Below are 21,735 nucleotides of genomic sequence, written 5' to 3' on the forward strand. Positions count from 1 at the left end.
TTAGTATGCTGTTGAATTTGGTTTGCTAGTTTTTTTTTTTTTTTTTTTTTTTTGTCTTTTTCGTGACCGGCACTCAGCCAGTGAGTGCACCGGTCATTCCTATATAGGATCCGAACCCGCAGCGGGAGCGTTGCTGCGCTCCCAGCGCTGCACTCTCCCGAGTGCGCCACGGGCTCGGCCCATGGTTTGCTAGTTTTTGGTTGAGGATTTTTGCCATCAGTGTTCATAAGGGGTATTGTTCTGTAGTTTCCTTGTAGCATCTTTATGTGGCCTTGGCTTTAGGGTGATGCTGGCCTCATAGAATGAATTAAAGAGTGTTTCTTTACCTTCAATTTTTGGGAAATGTTTGAGAGAAATTATTGTTAGTTTTTTAAATATTTGGTAGAATTTACCAGTGAGGCTATCAGGTCCAGGGCTTTTCTTTGCTGGTAGATTTCTGATTACTTGTTCAGTCCTAGTTATAGGTCTCTTCAGATATTCTATTTCTTTGTGGGTTAGCCTTTGTAGGATTTGTGTTTCTAGGAATTTGTCCATTTCATCTAGGTTATCTAATTTATTGGCATACTGTTATTCACAGTACTCTCTCATAGTCTTATTTCTATTGAATTGCTGAGTGTTCATCACTTCCATTTCTGACTTTAGTCTTCTCTTTTTTCCTAGTCCATCTAGGTAAAGGTTTGTTGATTTTGTTGATCTTTTTAATGAACCAACTTTTTGGTTTCATTGGTTTTCTTCATTACTTTTTCTGTTCTCTATTTTGTTTGTCTCTGTTCTGATCTTTATTATTTTCTTCCTTCTGCTACCTTTGGGTTTAATTAATTTTTTTTCTGGTTCCTTAAATTATAAAGCTAGGTTGTTGGTTTGAGATCTTTCTTGTTTTGTAATGTAAGTGTTTAGAGCTATAAATTTTCCACTTGCCAGTGCTTTTAATATTTCCATTTTGCTCACACATAGGTTTCTTTACTTTCACCATGTCTTTCTTAAATTCTCTGAGCATCTTTATAACTGCTTTAAAGTCTTAGTCTGGTAGATCTGCCATCAGGTCTTTCACAGGGACAGTTTCTGCTGGGGAACAGACATACTTCCCTGTTTCTTTGCATGCCTTGTGATTTTTGTTGAAAACTGAACATTTGAATGTAATACTGTGGAAAGCTCTGGAAATCATTCTCTTCCTTCCTCGGAGTATGCTGTTTTTGTTTTATCTTTTTAATTTTTAAATTATTGTAGGCTATCTGTACTGAGGATTAGCCTGTGGTATTAACATAAGGTCTTTTTGGGTCTTTTCTGAATCCACATTCTCCTGGGCATGCACAGTGACTTTCTAATTTCCCCTGTGTGGTGGGGGTACTTCAAAAAGTTCATGGAAAGATTTGTATTCTTTTAATTCCATTTTTCCATGATCTTTTTGAAGTGCCCTTGTATGTGCATTTGCTTTTGAATGTCGTATTCTTTGATGTCTGGCTCCCAAAAGGAAAAAAAAGAGAAAAATAAAAGGGGAAGAAAAAGGTGCTGGCCCTTTAAATCCTCTGGAAGTTACCTCAGCCAGAGGGAGAGGGAATTGCATCAATATGAGGGAGATGCAAAAACAATGTCAGCCCCCTCTTCATCTGCACCTCTATGGTCAGAAGTAGCAATCTGTGATCAGAGCACAGATCCTCAATATTTTAAGGACAGGGTTCTTTTTGCCCACCCTGGCTCTGGTAGCTGTTTGTAAGCTGCTCTAGGAACATACACATGGCTGCCTACCACAGTCTTAGGGGTGAGGAGTGGTGGCTGCTACTGTGATAAGAGCTGAAATTGGCCAAAATTAATCACGGTTTATCATCCAAGCCTTCCCCTGGAAGTTTACGTCTTCAGTTGACTCTAGAGTTCCAAAATGATTACATGAGAAGATTCTTCTAGTGCTGTTGTTGTCTAAGTGGAGAGACAGATTTCTGGTGCTTCCTCATCTACCATTTTCCCAGAATCCTCTCCCCTTGCTTAACTCTTAAATCCACTGGAGACATTTATTATATAGAATCTTATTTTTATTATTATTGGTTATTTAAATCACCCTTAGGGGTGGCCGGTTAGCTCACTTGGTTAAACTGTGGTGCTGATAACACCAAGGTCCAGGGTTCAATCCCTGTACTGGCCAGCCGTATGCATGCATGCATAAATAAATAAATAAAAACACACACGTAAATAAGAAAATAGAAAAAAAAAAGAATCACCCTTGAATAAGCACGAATCTTTAGGTTTAAAGAGAAACTTTTCTTTGTTATTTTTAATATGAGGTAACTAGTTATTCGCTCAAATATAGTAAGATCTTGAATAGTTATATTTCTTATATAAGAAATCAAAAGTCATTTTGATTAATTTAAATAATTTTTAAGGTGGGAATTTTAGCTTGTCTTTTTTCCTATTCTAGCTCTTTTCTTTATTTGTTTTCTCCCTTGACCTTTTACTCTTGTTTGCTCTGCCTTGGTGCAGTGGTTTTAAGAGCACAGATCCCTGGCACATAACAGAAAAGTCTTTAAACTCAGAATATTCAAGGTAATTTGTCAGCATTACCATATTTTGTTAATTCTACAATGCCTACAGTTTGTTAAGTACACTGTTATTTTATGTACCATTAAGATAAAAGAAAATACAGTTAATCATCATTGAAACATGCATACCAGAATCATAAATGTTAATATGTGAAAAATGTGTACTTTAGAATCTATGAAATCAGTACATGTATGGAAAACATGCTCTCATCATGCCACAATTTGTAGTGGCCTTGTAGTTTGTTTTGTAACTCTTGTAAAAAAAAAAAAAACTGAAGTAAAGGTAATGATTTGACCATTTTTTGTGTTGAGAAGCTGATCAAAATTTGATTTTCACCTTGTTTTCTGTGGTTCCCTGTATGCTGGTTAAGTTCAATAAACATTATTAGTGCCTACTATGTACTAGCTATTCTTACAATAGTAGCAAACATTTATGCAGGTTTTACTGTGTGCCAGGCACTATTGTGAGCACTTTATATATTTCAAATAATTAAATTTTACAATATCCCTCTGAGGTCAATACTGCTATTATCCTCATTTTATCAAGGAGGAAACTGAGGCACAGAGAAGTCAAATGACTTGGCCAAGATCATACAGCTAGGGTGTGGTGGAGCTGAGATTTGAATGTAGGTCACTTGACTGCAGATATCATGATTGTTAGCAGTATTCCCAAGCACATAGAGATGAATAAAATATTGTGCTTTCTTTCTTTCTTTCTTTCTTTCTTTCTTTCTTTCTTTCTTTCTTTCTTTCTTTCTTTCTTTCTTTCCTTCCTTCCTTCCTTCCTTCCTTCCTTCCTTCCTTCCTTCCTTCCTTCCTTCCTTCCTTCCTTCCTTCCTTCCTTCCTTCCTTCCTTCCTTCCTTCCTTCCTTCCTTCCTTCCTTTCTTTTCTTTTCTTTTCTTTTCTTTTCTTTTCTTTTCTTTTCTTTTCTTTTCTTTTTTTTCCCTATATAAAGATGACTGGTAAGGGGATCTTAATCCTTGACTTGGTGTTGTCAGCACCACCCTCTCCCAAGTGAGCTAACTGGCCATCCCTATATAGGGACCCAAACCTGTGGCCTTGGTGTTATCAGCACCACACTCTCCAAAGTGAGCCACAAGTCTACCCTAAAATATTGTCCTTTCCCTCACACATCTTACCAGGTAGTATTTGAAAGTGTGTTGATAAATTTACATGAAATTATTAAGTTATATTTTTGGTAATTAATTTTTATTTGTATTTTTAGGACATTCAGTCAGAAGAAGGCTGCTATAGAAAGAGAGTATGCACAGGTAAGCTTGGAATTGGAGGTCCCTATTCTAGATATATCTTTCTTTTCCTCAGCTTAAGGGCAGATAAGTTTGTTGGAGAGAAGCCTTAGTATCTCCACATACTCCTTTTCTTCTCTACTTTTTGCTCCGTTTGAATCTTCAAGTGATGAGCTAACTTGTTCCTTGTTACAAAGAAGGTTGTAAGCCTTTTGGAAGAAGACAATATTTACAATATTTGTAAAGTATTTACAAGTATGAAGGATAAAAGAATACACTTTACAAGTATATATATATTCATTCTCCTTTATATTCCCCATTCTTTGCAGTTTTTGAAAGGTTAATTTTTATATTTATTCAATCAGGCATTTAGTTTTCATTATGGCCCTGTTGATAGGGAGTGATATGTTTTCAATTTATGGTATGGAACATTTACAGAATGTTAGATTTTCCTTCTAATGATCTCTCGTATGTTAAAATTTTGCTATAATTACGACTTTTATAATTTGTGCATCGGGAGGAACAACTGTAAAAGTCTACTCCTGTGTTTATAAGCTTACCTGTGCATATTTCTTGGGAAATGTAAGCATTTCCTTCTTTAATTTAATTTTAATTAATTATTGTTGATGGCTAGCTGGTACAGGGATCTGAACCCTTGACCTTGGTGTTATCAGCATTACACTCTAAACCAGCCAGCCCCTCTTTCTTTATTTTAATTAGAACTTTATTTGTACCCTGATAGCCAAATCTGCCAAGAAATAATTGTTGATATATTGTTTGTAGATGTGTGAGAATCAATAACTACTCTTCCATGTACAAAAACAATTTAACATAATTTGGAAATTTTGGCTCTTTTAATCAATTACTTTCTATGTGGAGTAGAATTTTAAGATTGTTCCTCCTGACACAAAAATTGTAAAAGTCATAATCGTAGCAAAATTTTAACATACGGGAGGTCATTAGAAGGAAAAATTAACATTCTGTAAATGATCTACATGGTAACTACTATTGCTGCTGCTTCTTTTATTCTCCTTATAAAGAGATTAGGGCATGATTTTTTTGTGTACTTTGTCAGGTTTTAGTTTTATTCTAATTTTCTTATAGTCGATTATGTAGCTGCTGTCTGTCTTTGATTTGATAGTCTTAGAATTATCTGTCTTGAAAGTGAGATACAACTCATTAATTCATTAATTCAGCAGTTGTTGAGTTCTTATAATGTATCGAGAGCTTTATGTAATGTATAGCATCAATTCTAATATTTATGTTGAACTCTATTTCTATGCATATGTAATAAATATTAGTAACGATAGCTAACACTTATTGAATCCTTACTTTGTACCAGGCTCTTTGCTGAATACTTTACATATATTATCTGGTTTAATCCTCTCAATCCTGTGAAATAGGAAGTTATGATGCTCTTTAAAAATACATTTTCATATTTGGAAATATATAATATATGTATGTTTATAAAATTGGGATGAAAGTCTATGATCTGCTTTAAAAAATTTAATAGAACATGAAAATTTTTATATGATATATTCTTCTGTAACAACACAAAGTTTTAATCATCAAGTAAATAGGACATGTTTATGATTAAAAATGTAAAATAATACATTGAATTATATGAAAAGTAGCAGTCCTCTGCTCCAATCTCAGTTTCCTTTCTCAGAGAAAATATTAAAATGAATGCCTGTTTGGTTCTCCTGGTGATTGTTTCCTTATCTTTAAATAATGTACTTATGACTGATTCTTGATTTATCAACTCTACATATGAGCACTTGATTACTTATAATAAATGAGAAATTAATTTACTAAGCTGTGCCTTTCTAGACAACTCTTTCCAGTATAATTGTGGCATTAGTTTAGTGCATTTATTATTTTTGTAACTCTAAATGATATATTAAAACTTATCTCCTTTTTTATCAAATACGTAATATATATACACACATTTCTATTATATATATGTATAGGTATATGCATACCTGTATATATGTGTGTACATAGTACTATAGAATTACATTTTACAGAGTAGTCAAATTTAACCTTGAAAAGTTTCTTTAAATGTCTGTCATATAGCTTATACCTGGTTTTGTTTATACAATTCTCTGTAATAATGTATGTAAAACATGTAATGTATCTCATTTCAGTTTGTATATTTCAAAATTTTATAAAGTAATTGTATTCAGAAATTAAAATGTTCTAGTGTCTCTCTCTTGGAACAATTGAGCATATTTATGGAGAGTCAGTTTGCTGACTGTTCCTGTTATTTGTCATCATATTTGCCTTTTAGATAATTTGTCAGTTCTTACTCTTCGGTGTTTTCCCAGTTTGCTTTTCAATTTCTTTCCTGAGGATCTAGCCAAAGATATCTCTGTCCTCTTGTTTGGTTGCCTAAACAGTGTTTTTACTTCTTTTCAATACAAGAGAAATCCCTAAAATAATTGACCCATTCTTTCTTTAGATTTTGCCAGTAAGCACTGATTATTTCAGGCTTGTTTGCATTCTTTATATGAAGACATACCCTCATTGGTGATAGGGTTTGGTCAGAGAGGACACTTGCGCTATTTAAATTCTCTTCTTCGGTTTATTTTAGAGTTGAAATTTGGGGGAATAAATTTTTAAAAATTGAACTATAGCATATATATAGTAAGATGGACATATCTGAAGTGTACTGTTTGATAAATTTTTGTGAAGTGAACACAGTCACGTTAACTACTAGCCCTATTAAGATATTGTATGTTACCAGGGCCCCAGAAGCAGTCCATATTCATACTTTTCAGCAGTAACCAGTACTCTTTTATCAGAATAGTTGTTATTTTTGGATTTCTGATGCTGTTTGAACTTAAATGGTACCATGGAGTATGTACCTCTCTGTGTCTGATTTTTCTCATTCAGCATTAAGATTTTGAGCTTCATCCATGTTGCATGTAGGAGTAGTTCACTCTTTTTTACTTTATAGTATTTACTGAATGAATATATCACAATTTGCTTTTCCAGTGTACTGATGATGAAAGTTTGAGTTGTTTTCAGTTTTGGATGATTTTTGAGCAACGTTTCTAAACAAAGGTTTTATGCATGTCTTTCAGTGGACATATGTACACATTTCTGTTTGGTATACATCGAGGAGTAGAAATGCTGGCTCATTGGGTATGTGTATGTCCTACTTTAGTAGATACCGCCAAACAATTTTCCAAAGTGATTGTACCAGTTTACAGTCTCACCAGCAATGTATGAGAGTTTCAGTGGCTCCACATCTTTGCCAACATTTGATATTCTCTGAAATTAAACAGACTGACATTTTGATGAGTGTAGTAGTATCTTATTTTCATTTTAATACTTTTAAAAAATTGACATAAAACATACATACAGAGAAGTGTGAAGTTCATAAGTATGCAGTTCCATGAATTTTCAAAGTGAACTCACCTATATACTAGCACGCAATTCGAGGAACAAAATGGAACCGTAACAACATCTCAGAAACCCCTCTTGTTCCCTACCTTTACTGCCTTTACTCTCAAGCAAGGAATCTACAGTATTGACTTTTGTTAAAAAAAAAAAAAAAACAAAAAACAGCTCTATTGAGATATAATTGACACACAGTAAACTGCACAATTTGCAATTTGATAAGCTTTGACATGCACACACACAAGCGTGCTTCAAAAAGTTTGTGGAAAATGGAATTAAAAGATAATTTTTTTTTTTTCTGTCTTTTTTGTGACCGGCTGCACCGCGCTCAGCCAGTGAGTGCACCGGCCATCCTTATATAGGATCCGAACCTGCGGCGGGAGCACTACCGCACTCCCAGCGCCGCACTCTCCCGAGTGCGCCACGGGGTCGGCCCTTAAAAGATAAATTTTAAAAATGCAAATTAAAAGAATCTTTCCATGAACAATTTTAAAGACCCCTTGATATATCTACCTTTGAAACTATCATCACAATCAAGATAGTGAACACATCCATAATCCCCCAGGTTTCCTTGTATCCCATTATAATCTCTCCCTCCCATTTATTTTTCCTTGATTTCCTTTCCCCATCATCCTCAGGTAACCACTGATTAGCTTTCTCTCACTATAGATTAGTTTTCATTTTTTAGAATTTTAATTTAATATGTATAATCATACAGTATGTACTCTCTTTTTCTGGCTTCTTTTATTCAGCATAATTTTGCAATTTATCTATGTTGTGTGCATCAGTGTTTTATTTCTGTGTAATATTTTATTGTATGGATATACTGTAATTTATCCATTTACCTGTTGCTGGAGATTTGAGTTATTTCCATTTTTGGGATATTATAAATAAAGCTGCTCTGAACATTTGCATGTGTACAATAGTTTCATTTCTCTTGGGTAAATAGAGTGGAATGGCTGGTTATTTTATTTTTTTATTTTAACATTTACTTGTACATATTCGTGGGGTACAGTGTGTTGTTCAATACATGCATATACTGCACAATGAATCTCTTAGGGTAGATAGAATAGTTTTGTACCTGTTAGTCCACTACTTTTCCTCCCACCATGTCCCCTCCCCTCTTGGCCTCTGGTAACCGTTATTCTACTCTATATGTATGAGAACCACTTTTGTTTTTTTAAGATTCCTCTTATGAGTGATATGTGGTATTTGTCTTTCTGTGCCTGACTTACTTCACTTAACATGATGGTTTCCAGTTCCATCCATATTGCTGCAAATGATAGGATATCTTTTTTTAAATAGCTGAATAGTATTCCATTGTGTATATATATCAGTTTTTTAATTCATTCATCCATTGATGGGCATTTAGGTTTATTTTATCTCTTGGCTATTGTGAACACTGTTGCGATGAACATGGGAGTGCAGGTGGTTTTTTTGTTTTTTCTTTTTTGATATATAGATTTCATTTCCTTTGGTTATATACTCAGTAGTAGCATAGCTGGGTCATAAGGTAGATCTGTTTTTAGTTCTCTGAAGAACCTCCATACTGTTTCCCACCATGGCTGTACCAATTTACAGTCCACCAACAATGTAGGAGAGTTCCCTTTTCTCTGCATCCTTGCCAACATTTGTTATTTTCTGTCTTGTTGAGAATAGCCATTCTGACTGGAGTGAGGCGATATCTCATTGTGGTTTTAATTTGCATTTCCCTGATGATTAGTGATGTCGAACATTTATTTTATGTGCCTGTTGGCCATTTATATGTCTTCTTTTGAGAAATGTCTGTCCAGGTCTTCACCCTTTTCACCAAATAACCTTTGGGTTATTTGGGTTTTTTGCTATTGAGTTATTTGAGTTCCTTACATGTTCTAGATGTTAGCTCCTTGTCTAATGTGTAGTTCCCATTCTGTAGGTTTTCTCTTCACTTTGTCGATAGTGTCCCTTGCTGTGCAGAAGCTTTTTAGTTTGATATAGTCCCATTTGTGTATTTCTCCTTTAGTTGCTTGTGCCTTTGTAGTCTTGCTCAAAAAAGTGGTGCCCAATCCCATTTTGTGTAACATTACCCATATGTTTTCTTTTAGTAGTATGTTTTTTTTAGTAGTATGTTTTTATTAGTAGTTTCATAGTTTCAGGTCTTAAATTTAGGTCTTTAATCCATTTGGAGTTGATTTTTGTGTATGATGAGAGATGGGGGTCTAGTTTCAATCTTCTGCATGTGAATATCCGGTTTACCCAGCACCATTTATCAAAGAGGCTGTCCTTTTCCCACTGTATCTTATTGGCACCTTTGTCAAAAATTAGTTGGCTATAAATGTGTGGGTTTATTTCTGGGCCCTCTATTCTGTTACATTGGTTTGTCTGTTTTTATGCCAGTACCATGCTGCTTTGATTACTATAGCTTTATAGTATATTTTTGAAGTCAGGAAGTATTATGCCTCCAACTTTGTTCTTTTTGTTTAAGATTGCTTTAGCTATATGGGGTCTTTTGTGGTTCTATACAAATTGTAAGGTCGTTTTTTCTATCTGTAAAGAATGTTGTTGGTGTTTTGATAGAGATTGTGTTGAACATGTAGATTGCTTTGGGCAATATGGACATTTTGATGATGTTAATTCTTCCAACCCATGAACATGGGATATCTTTTCATTTATTTGTGTCCTGTTCAATTTTTTTAAACAATATTTTATAGTTTTCATTGTAGAGGTCTTTCACCTCCTTGGTTAAATTTGCTCCTAGGTATTTCATTTTTTTGGTAGATATTATGGATGGGATTACTTTCCTGGTTTCTTCTTCAGCTGTTTTGTTATTGGCATATAGGAAGGGTGTTGATTTTTGTGTGTTGATTTTGTATCCTGCCATTATACCAAATTCATTTATTAGTGTTAGTAAGTTTTTGGTGGTGTCTTTAGGGTTTTCTGTTGTATGTGATCATGTCATCTGCAAATAGGGATAGTTTGACCTCTTCCTTTCCTATTTGGATGCCTTTTATTGCTTTCTCTTGCCTTTTACCCCTGGCTAGAACTTCCAGTACTGTGTTCAATAAGAGTTGGGAAAGTGGGCATCCTTGTCTTGTTCCTGATCTTTAGAGGAAAAGCCTCCAATTTTTGTCCATTCTGCATGATATTAGCTGTGGGTTTGTTGTATATGACTGTTATTTTATTGAGGTCCATTCCTTCTATACCTAATTTGTTGAGTGTTTTTATCATGAGGTGGTGTTGGATTTTACCAAATGCTTTTTCTGTTTATTGAAATGACCAGATGTTTTTTTCCCTCTTTTTGTTGATGTGTTGTATCGTGTTTATTGATTTATGTATGTTGAACTCTCCCGAGACAAATCCCACTTGATATAGTGAATGATATATTTAATGTATTGTTGGATTTTGTTTGATAGTATTTTGTTGAGGGTCTTTGCATCTGTGTTCATTGGGTACAGTGATCTGTACTTTTCCTTTTTTGTTGTGTCTTTTTCTGATTTTGGCATAGGGGTAATTTTGGCCTTGTAGAATGAGTTTGGAAGTACTCCCTCCTCTTCAGTTTTTGGAAGAGTTCCAGAAGAATTGGTATTAGTTCTTTAAATGCGTGGTAGAATTTAGCAGTGAAGCCATCTGGTTCTGGGGTTTTCTTTGTTGGGAGACTTTTTATTACTGCTTCAATTTCATTATTCATTATTGATCTGTTTAGGTTTTATAGTTCTTCATGATTCAACCTTGGTAAGTTGTATGTGTCCAGGAATTTATCCATTTCTTCTAGGTTTTCCAGTTTGTTCTTATATGGTTGTTCTTGGTAGTCTCTTATGATCCTTTACATTTCTGTAATATGAGTTATAATGTCTCCTTTTTTATTTCTCATTTTCCTTATTTGAGTCTTCTCTTTTTCTTTGTTAGTCTAGCTTAAGGATTATGTACTTTATTTTTTTAAAAAACCAACCCTTGTTTTATCAGTGTTTTGTACTTTAAAAAAATCTTTAATTTATTTATTTCTCTTCTGATCTTTGTTATTTCTCTCCTTCTCCTGAGTTTGGGTTTGGTTTGTTCTTGTTTTTTTAGTTCCTTGACATGTAATGTTAGGTTGTTTATTTGAAGTCTTTCTTCTTTTCTGATGTAGGCATTTATTGCTATAAACTTCCCTCTTAGAACTGCTTTTGCTTTATTCCATAGGTTCTGGTATGTTGTGTTTTCATTTTCATTTGTCTCCAGGAATTTAAAAATTTCCTTTTGATTTCTTCTTTGACCCTTTTGTTGTTTAGGAGCATGTTGTTTAATTTTCATTTATATGTATGGTTTTGTTGTTATCTAGTTTTATTTTGTTGTAGTCAGACAAGATAGTTGATATAATTCCAGTTTTTAAAAATTTGTTGAGGCTTGTTTTGTGATCTAACATATACTCTATTCTAGAGAATGTTCCATTTGCTGCCAAAAAGAATGTGTATTCTGCAGTAGTTGGGTGAAATGGTCTGTAAATGTCCATTAGGTCCAATAAGCCTAGAATGGAGATTAATTCTGATGTTTCCTGGTTAATTTCCTGTCTGGGTGATCTATCCTTTGTTGAAAGTAGGGTGTTAAAGTCCCCAGTTATTATTGTTTTGGAGTCTATCTCTCCCTTTAGTTCTAATAGTAATTGCTTTATAGAACTGGGTGCTTTGATGTTGGGTACATATATATTTAGAATTGTTATTTCTTTTTGTTGAATTGATCCTTTTATCATTATATAATGACCTTTCTTATCTTTTAAAAATTTCCTTGGCTTTAACTCTGTTTTATCTGATGTAAGTATAGCTACTCCTGCTCTTTTTTACTTTCTGTTTGCATGAAATATCTTTTTCTATCCCATCACTTTCAGTTGATGTATGTCTTTATAGGTGAAGTGAGTTTCTTATAGGCAGCGTATTGTGGGCTCTTGTTTTATAATACATTGAGCCACTCTGTGTATTTTCATTGTTGGTGGCTTATTCCTCTGGTTGTCTGCAGCCCCTTGCTCCTGTGCAGGTCCAGAGGAGCCCACCAGTGGCCTTGCTAGCCCGGGATCTGGTATGGTGTGCTCTGAACCCTTCTTTTTCCCTGCAAACTCCAAGTAGCTTCACACAAAGGGCACTGTTGTGGCTTTGCCTTCTCTTGCTATCTGCCACCAGCCACTCCGTGTGTGCAGCTGCTCCATGCCCTGTACCATGCCAGCTGGAGCTCAGAAGGAGCAGTCCTTTCTCCCTCTTGGTGCAGCTTCTCATGCTTTCAGGAACTCCACGGGTCCCTGCTCCTCTTCTCTCTGAAGTCTAGTGGTTACAGTATGGCAGTCTTTCCTTTTAATAGTTGTAAATCGATCAGTTGCAGGGAGAGCCGTGCTGAGGATCATCTCTTCTGCCATCTTGATGATGTCACTTTCTCACTGGGGTTATTTCTAGCTTTCTAAATAACTGCCAAACTTTTTCCAAAGAAGTCGCACCATTTTACATTCTCACCAGCAGTTTATGAGAGTTCCAGTTACTCCACATCCTCCCCAACACTAGATATAGTTAGTTTTTTTAATTTTAGATATTGTACTGGATGTGTAGTTGTTTTAATTTGTATATACCTAATGTCTAATGATGTTAAGCATCATTTTTATGTGTTTATTTTCCATCCATATATATTCTTTGATGAGGTATTTGTTCAAATATTTTGCTAATTTTTTAAAAATTGGGTAGTTTGTTTTCTTACTGATACTCAAAACTTTTTATTAGGAAAAGTTTTCAAACATATGTGGAAGTAGAAGAAATTAGCACAATGAACTCTTAATAGCCCTCACCCAGCCTCAACTATTACCTGTACATTACCATACTTGTTTCATTTATAGCTTTCTAACTTCTATTTCTTGTTGTTTACTTTTTAAAAACACTTCTGTGAGACATAATTTACATATCATTAACAATTCATCCATTTAAAATATATAATTAAATAGTTATTAGTAAATTTATAGAGTTATGCAACCATGAGCACAATTCAGTTTTTTTAAAAAAATATTTTATTTTATTTTGTTGATATACAATATGGTTGATTATTGTGGCCAATTACCGAAACCCCCCTCCCTCCTCCCTCTCCCCCCTCCTTCCCAACAATGTCCTTTCCGTATGCTTGTCGTATCAATTTCAAGGAATTGCAATTGTATGTTTTCTCCCCCCACCCCCGGTTTTTTTTGGTGTGTATTTATTTATTTATTTTTAGCTCCCACAAATAAGGGAGAACCTGAAAATTTTAATTATATCACCTAATAGTAGCAACAATATAGGAAACAGGCACTCTAGTATGCTACTGCCAAGAAGATAAATATTTCTTATAGTGTAATTGGTAATATTACTAAAGCCTTAAAATGTAATTGGTAATATTACTAAAGCCTTTTGACCCAGAAATTTCACTTATAGGAACTGGAGCAAGAAAATAATCAGGGATGTATGCAAAGTGATTCAGCATAATATTGTTTATAAAAAAAAATAATAAAACTGGAACCTAAATTTCTAATAAAAGACTAAATAAATGATGGTACAACAAATAAAATGAAATGTAATTATCCCAAATAGTAATATGCAGTTAGCTCAATGATGATACAGAAGGAGAAAATGTTCATAAAATATTGGTAACTAAAGAAGGGATACACTGAACAAAATAGTACATTTATAAATTTTAAATAAATTCACTCAATATGTTTAAATTGTTCACATGTTCACAGAAAAAACTTTAAGGTTATATACTACATAATTAATTAATTAATCAATTATGCCTATCTCTACAATGTGAGGGGACAGATGATTTTTTTTCTTCATGATTTCCAGAATCTTCTACAAAAAAAATCTTTCATTTTTGTTATATCCATAAGAAGTAAACCAGTTCAGCTCCTTAAAATTATACCAGAGATTTCAAGTACTGTAAGCTCAGAGCCTGTTGTTCATAAAACTTTACTAAATTATAATGAAATGAATAATTAATATAAAACTTTCTCAGGAAATTACTTTATTTTTTTTCCTCTTTTTAAAAAAATTTTATTATGTCAATATACATTGTGATTGATTATTGTTTCTCCATCACCAAAACCTCGCTCCCCCACCCCCCAACAATGTCTTTTCTGTTTGCTTGTCATATCAACTTCAAGTAACTGTGGTTGCTATATCTTCTTCCCCCCGCCGGGTTTTTTTTTTTTTTTGTGTGTGTGTGTGTGTGTGTGTGTGTGAATTATATATTAATTTTTAGCTCCCACCAATAAGTGAGAACATGTGGTATTTCTCTTTCTGTGCCTGACTTGTTTCACTTAATATAATTCTCTCAAGGTCCGTCCATGTTGTTGCAAATGGCAGTATTTCATTCGTTTTTATAGCTGAGTAGTATTCCATTGTGTAGATGTACCACATTTTCCATATCCACTCATCTGATGACGGACATTTGGGCGGGTTCCAACTCTTAGCTATTGTAAAGAGTGCTGCGATGAACATTGGGGAACAGGTATACCTTTGACGTGATGATTTCTATTCCTCTGGGTATATTCCCAACAGTGGGATAGCTGGGTCGTATGGTAGATCTATCTGCAATTGTTTGAGGAACCTCCATACCATTTTCCATAGAGGCTGCACCATTTTGCAGTCCCACCAACAATGTATGAGAGTTCCTTTTTCTCCGCAACCTCGCCAGGATTTATCGTTCAGAGTCTTTTGGATTTTAGCCATCCTAACTGGGGTTAGATGGTATCTCAGTGTGGTTTTGATTTGCATTTCCCGGATGCTGAGTGATGTTGAGCATTTTTTCATATGTCTGTTGGCCATTTGTATATCTTCCTTAGAGAAATGCCTACTTAGCTCTTTTGCCCATTTTTTAATTGGGTTGCTTGTTTTCTTCTTGTAAAGTTGTTTGAGTTCCTTATATATTCTGGATATTAATCCTTTGTCAGATGTATATTTTGCAAATATTTTCTCCCACTCTGTTGGTTGTCTTTTAACTCTGTTAATTGTTTCTTTTGCTGTGCAGAAGCTTTTTAGTTTGATATAATCCCATTTGTTTATTTTTCCTTTGGTTGCCCGTGCTTTTGGGGTCGTATTCATGAAGTCTGTGCCCAGTCCTATTTCCTGAAGTGTTTCTCCTATGTTTTCTTTAAGAAGTTTTATTGTTTCAGGGTGTATATTTAAATCCTTAATCCATTTTGAGTTGATTTTAGTATACGGTGAGAGGTATGGATCTAGTTTCATTCTCCTGCATATGGATATCCAGTTATCCCAGCACCATTTGCTGAAGAGGCAGTCCCTTCCCCAGTGAATAGGCTTGGTGCCTTTGTCAAAGATCAGATGGCAGTAAGTGTGTGGGTTGATTTCTGGATTCTCTATTCTATTCCATTGGTCAGTGTGTCTGTTTTTATGCCAGTACCATACTGTTTTGGTTATTATAGCTTTGTAGTATGGCTTAAGGTCAGGTAGTGTTATGCCTCCAGCTTTATTTTTTTTGCTCAGCATTGCTTTGGCTATGCGTGGTCTTTTATTGTTCCATATAAATGTCTGGATAGTTTTTTCCATTTCTGAGAAAAATGTCTTTGGAATTTTGATGGGGATTGCCTTGAATTTGTATATCACTTTGGGTAGTATGGACATTTTCACTATGTTGATTCTTCCAATCCAAGAGCATGGGATATCTTTCCATCTTCTTGTATCCTCTCTAATTTCTCTCAGCAGTGGTTTGTAGTTCTCATTATAGAGATTTTTCACCTCCTTGGTTAACTCAATTCCTAAGTATTTTATTTTTTTGGTGGCTGTTGTAAATGGGCAGGCTTTCTTGATTTCTCGTTCTGCATGTTCACTATTGGAGAAAAGAAATGCTACTGATTTTTGTGTGTTGATTTTGTACCCTGCTACTGTGCTGAAGTCATTTATCAATTCTAACAGTTTTTTGTGGAGGTTTTAGACTGTTCGATGTATAGGATCATGTCATCTGCACACAGGGACAGTTTGACTTCCTCTTTTCCATTCTGGATGCCCTTTATTTCCTTCTCTTCTCTGATTGCTCTGGCTAGTACTTCCAACACTGTGTTGAATAGGAGTGGTGAGAGTGGGCATCCTTGTCTAGTTCCTGTTCTTAAAGGAAAAGCTTTCAGCTTTTGCCCATTCAGGATGATATTGGCAGTGGGTTTGGCATATATGGCTTTAATTATGTTGAGATACTTTCCCTCTATACCTAACTTATAGAGGGTCTTTGTCATGAATGAGTGCTGAACTTTATCAAATGCTTTTTCAGCATCTATAGAGATGATCATATGGTCCTTGTGTTTGATTTTATTAATATGGTGTATCACATTTATTGATTTGCGTATGTTGAACCAACCTTGCATCCCTGGGATGAATCCCACTTGATCGTGATGAATAATTTTACGTATGTGTTGCTGTATTCTGTTTGCTAGTATTTTAGTGAGGATTTTTGCATCTATATTCATCAAGGATATCGGCCTGTAGTTTTCTTTTTTGGTTATATCTTTACCTGGTTTTGGTATCAGGATGATATTTGCTTCGTAGAATGCGTTTGGGAGATTTGTGTCCGTTTCAATCTTTTGGAATAGTTTGTAAAGAATCGGTGTCAATTCCTGTTTGAATGTTTGGTAAAATTCTGCTGTGAATCCATCTGGTCCTGGGCTTTTCTTTGTTGGGAGCCTTCTGATAACAGCTTCAATCTCCTTTATTGTTATTGGTCTGTTCAAATTTTCTACGTCTTCATGGTTCAATTTTGGGAGCTTGTGTGTTTCCAGAAATTTATCCATTTCCTCCAGATTTTCAAATTTGTTGGCATATAGTTGTTTATAGTAGTCTCGAATGATTCCTTGTATTTCAGATGAATCAGTTGTAATATCGCCTTTTTCATTTCTAATTTTTGTTATTTGAGTCTTCTCTCTTCTTTTTTTTGTTAGCCATGCTAATGGTTTGTCACTTTTATTTATCTTTTCAAAAAACCAACTTTTTGATTCATTGATCTTTTGAATTGTTTTTTGGTTTTCAATTTCATTCAGTTCTGCTCTGATCTTAATGATTTCTTTCCGTTTGCTAACTTTAGGTTTGGATTGTTCTTGTTTTTCTAGTTCTTTAAGGTGAAGTGTTAGGTTGTTCACTTGCCATCTTTCCATTCTTCTGAAGTGAGCGTTTAATGCAATAAATTTTCCCCTCAATACTGCTTTTGCAGTATCTCACAGGTTTTGGTAGGATGTATCATTGTTTTCATTAGTTTCAATAAATTTTTTTGATTTCCTGCTTGATTTCTTCTTGGACCCTTATGTCATTAAGTAGAATGCTGTTTAATTTCTATGTGTTTGTATAGTTTCCAGAGTTTCGTTTGTTATTAATTTCTAGTTTTAATCCATTGTGGTCTGAGAAGATACATGGGATAATTCCAATTTTTTTGAATTTATTGAGACTTGATTTGTGACCTAATATGTGATCTATCCTGGAGAATGATCCATGTGCTGATGAGAAGAATGAATATTCTGAGGTTGTTAGGTGGAATGTTCTGTAGATATCTGCCAATTCCAATTGGTCTAGAGTCTTGTTTAGATCTTGTGTTTCTCTACTGATTCTTTGCCTAGATGATCTGTCTAATATTGACAGTGGGGTGTTCAGGTCCCCTGCTATTATGGTATTAGTGTCTATTTCCTTCTTTAGGTCTAATAGCGTTTGTTATATAAATCTGGCTGCTCCAACATTGGGTGCGTACATATTTATGATTGTTATGTCTTCTTGATGGATCAGTCCTTTTATCATTAAGTAGTGTCCCTCATTGTCTCTTTTTATGATTTTTAGTTTAAAGTCTATTTTGTCAGATATAAGAATAGCTACTCCAGCCTGTTTTTCTTTTCTGTTTGCATGGTAAATCTTTTTCCATCCTTTCACTCTTAGTCTGTGTGAATCTTTATGGGTGAGGTGGGTCTCTTGTAGGCAGCATATAGTTGGGTCCTCCTCTTTGATCCAGTCAGCCAGTCTGTGTCTTTTGATTGGGGAATTTAAGCCTTTTACATTAAGAGTTGTTATTGAAAGGTGTTGATTTATTCCTAGCATTTTATTGGTTGTTTGGTTGTCTTAGGTGTCTTTTGTTCCTTGCTTTCTGATTTACTGTTTGGTTTCTGTGTTTGTTGGTTCCTTAGGTTGTAGATAGCATTTTTGTTTGCTTGTTTTCTCTTCATGAATGCCATTTTTATTATACTAGTGGGTATTGATTTTCTTGGGTTTTTATGGCAGTGGTAGTTATTTTTCAGGAACCAAACCCAGTACTCCCTTGAGGATTTCTTGTAAGGGTGGTCGTGTGGTAGTGAACTCCCGCAGTTTTTGTTTGTCTGAGAAATATACTATATGCCCTTCATTTTGGAAGGATAGCCTTGCAGGGTAGAGTATTCTTGGCTGGCAATCTTTGTCTTTTAGTATTCTGAAAATATCATCCCATTCCTTTCTAGCTTTTAGGGTTTGTGATGAAAAGTCTGATGTTAGCCTGATTGAGGCTCCCTTATAGGTGATTTGATGCTTCTCTCTTGCAGCTTTTAAGATTCTCTCTTTGTCTCTGAGTTTTGCCAATTTGACTATGACATGTCTTGGAGAAGGCCTTTTTGGGTTGAATACGTTTGGAGATCGTTGAGCTTCCTGGATCTGAAGATCTGTGATTTTTCCTATACCTGGGAAGTTTTCTGCCACTATTTTGTTGAATATGTTTTCAATGGAATCTCCATTTTCCTCCCCTTCTGGAATACCCATGTTTCGGATATTTGAGCGCTTAAGGTTGTCTGATAGCTCTCTCAGATTTTCTTCAATGTCCTTGATTCTTTTTTCTTTCTTTTTTTCTGCTTGTGTTATTTCAAACAGCCCATCTTCAAGTTCAGAGGTTCTCTCTTCAACTTCGACAAGCCTGCTGGTTAAACTCTCCGTTGTGTTTTTTATTTCGCTGAATAACTTCTTCAGTTCAGCAAGTTCTGCTACATTTTTTTTCAGGACATTGATTTCATTGTACATTTCCTCTTTCAGATCCTGTATGCTTTTCCTCATTTCATCATGATGTCTAGCTGAGTTTTCTTGTATCTCATTCAGTTTCCTTAGAATTATCACTTGAAATTTCTTGTCAGTCATTTCAAGGGCTTCTTGTTCTATAGGATCTAGAGTTTGAGATTTATTAACTTTTGGTGGTGTACTTTCTTGATTTTTTGTATTTCTGGTATCTTTTTTTTGATGTTTATTCATTGTGGGAGGGGGTTTCACAGTCCACTGGTTTGAGACTAATGACTAACTAGGATGTTGCTGTGGTTGCCAATATGGTATGGCTACCTCCGTGACTGCTCAGTTGGCCTCTAGTGCCTTGTGTGTGTGGTTGCCTCGGGTCTTGGGCTTCTCCGGGGAGCCACCTTTCTGGTCAGCTTGGACTCTGCTGGGCTGGTGGATCACGTACCACAGGGTGTGTGATCTCTGTTGAGCTTTCACTTCCTGTGCAGGACTTCTCCCTTTTCCGTGTGCTCTGGCCCAGGCTGTTGGATCGTGCAGTGGCAACCCCACAGGGTGTGTGGTTTCTGTCGAGTGTCCGCCTCCCTGTCCGCACGTTTCCCCACTCTGTGCGCACTGTGCTGGGCTGGGGTGTGTCTTCTGCAACCCTCGTCTATCAGCTGGGCCTTCAAGACCCTGCTCGGCACCGCCTCGCCCAGGAAGTCTACCAGGTTTCTGCTAGGCACAGATGACCAGTCGCTCTGGGTGCCTTTGTAGCACTGTGTAGATCTTTCTCGGGACTTGTTCACCTTTGTATTCCCCCGGCATAGACCAAATCTAGCGCCCACCTGCAGCCAGCTCTCCGGCAGGTTCAAGCGGACCTGGGAACTCTCCTACCACACTATTCCCAACCTGAAATTGGTTAGGCGTTTTTCCGAACAGGTGGCCGCAGAGATGGTATCTGCCTCCCAGTAAGAGGAAGTTTACCGGGGGCTGGAGTCCAGGGTGTGGTGGAGTGACAGTCGGCCCGCCCGTACTTCCTTGCCCTCCCGACACTGGCCGGGGATGCCCAACGCCACCAGCCCCGCCAGAGAACCGCGGAGGGAGTGGGAGGGGAGGCCAGCCCGCAGGCTCCGGAAAGCCCCGCGCCGGGACAAGAATGTGGGAAGGCTCAGTGAGGGGCCGAGGCAGGCGGAGCTGCCAGCACCTGGGAAAATGGAGGCAGCCCCGGGGCAGTGAGTGAACCGGTGATGCAGGTGGGAGCTGGGTGGGCGTCAGCCCCCCGAAGAGCGCTGGGCCAGGGGTCACTCACAGGACTGTGCCAGGTCGGGCGCTCACTCTCTGCCTCTGGTTTGTCGCCTTCCCCGTTCTCGGCCGCTGCCGCCTCGGGCTGTTCAGTCGCGGCGCGGCTCGGGCGCTCCCAGGAATCTTCTTTAATGCCGGCCTGAAACCTCGAATCCTGAATAGGGCAGCTGGCCGCCTTCAGCGCGGCCCCGGCCTCCGGGATCCTGTCTGCATCCACAGCAGCCCTGGTGCTGTGTTCCCTGTTTTGAGACTCGCTTTTGCAGCTAAGAAACAGTTCTTTTCCTGCTCCACACTTCAAAGCTCTTGCTTGTAAATGAGGCAGCCTCTCCTGCCGGGGGCAAAGTGGCGGTCACCCCCCACTACTGGCCCCCCAGCAGCGGTCCTCCCTTAAGAGATGGCAAGAGGAAGGTCCAGAAGTTTCCCGGCTGCCTGAGGCCCAGTGGCCGCCTTTTCCACTTCAGCCACTCCGCGCCAACCACCGCAGCCACTGCCATCTTGAAAACCTATCCTATACCACATTTTTTAATATCTGATGGTTTTTATGGGCACCTTTTTGGCTCCCCAGTGCCTTTAAAATTGGGCACAAACACTTTCTCTTGACTGTCAAGTCTTTCCTCAGCATATTTCCAATTTTTTTTTTTCTGTTCCCTAATCTTCTTGCCAAGCTGCACCAATCAGCATTGGATTTTGTAGTACTTCTACTGAACTGAATTGAAATATGAAGAAACATTTTGGCTTAATGACTTTTTTGTCTAACTTTTTATTTGAAAAAACCAAATCTGTAGAAGTGTTGAAAGAATTGGATCCATTTCCTCTTTATTTACCAGTTATTAACATTTTGCCATTTACTTTAGCGACACATTTTTTTAAAGCTGGGCCATTTGAAAGTAAGTTGCAGCCTTCATGATACTTCTACATACTTCACTTTGCATTTTCTGAGAACAAGAACATTTTCCAATAACTATAATATCATTATTACAGCAAAGATAATGAGTATTAATTTTGTAATCTTATCTAATATATAGTTTATATTAATATTTCCTTATTTATTCTCCAAATATCTTCTATAGTTTTTGTCCCCCATTCAAAGATCTAATTAAGGTTTACACATTCAATTTGGCGAATATGTCTCTTGATTTTATTAGAATATTTCCTTTCCCCCCCTTTTTTTATGACTTTGACTTTTTGAGGAGTCTCGTCAGTTGTCTTATAGAATGCTCTGTAATTGAGTTTTTCATTTTTTTCTTCACAATTAGACTTAGGTTAAATTTTAGCAAGAATACTACATAGGTGAAATTGAGTCT

The 21,735-nt window shown here is 36.4% G+C and overlaps 1 protein-coding gene across 3 annotated transcripts in view; it reads left to right on the forward strand.

Moving 5' to 3' along the window:
* Window positions 1–21,735, forward strand: part of FCHSD2 (FCH and double SH3 domains 2) — a 320,644-nt gene that overhangs the window by 46,525 nt on the left and 252,384 nt on the right. For 2 of the 3 annotated variants that reach the window (XM_063093284.1, XM_063093285.1), the window contains exon 3: window positions 3,758–3,803. In XM_063093284.1, coding sequence (XP_062949354.1) covers window positions 3,758–3,803 — 46 coding nt within the window. Of the gene's footprint in view, window positions 1–3,754; window positions 3,804–21,735 lie in introns of those variants that run through there. The other variant, XM_063093286.1, reaches the window with a different exon arrangement.

The sequence above is a fragment of the Cynocephalus volans genome, chromosome 4 (genome assembly GCF_027409185.1).
Source record: "Cynocephalus volans isolate mCynVol1 chromosome 4, mCynVol1.pri, whole genome shotgun sequence".
In the NCBI taxonomy this organism is placed as follows: Eukaryota; Metazoa; Chordata; class Mammalia; order Dermoptera; family Cynocephalidae; genus Cynocephalus; species Cynocephalus volans.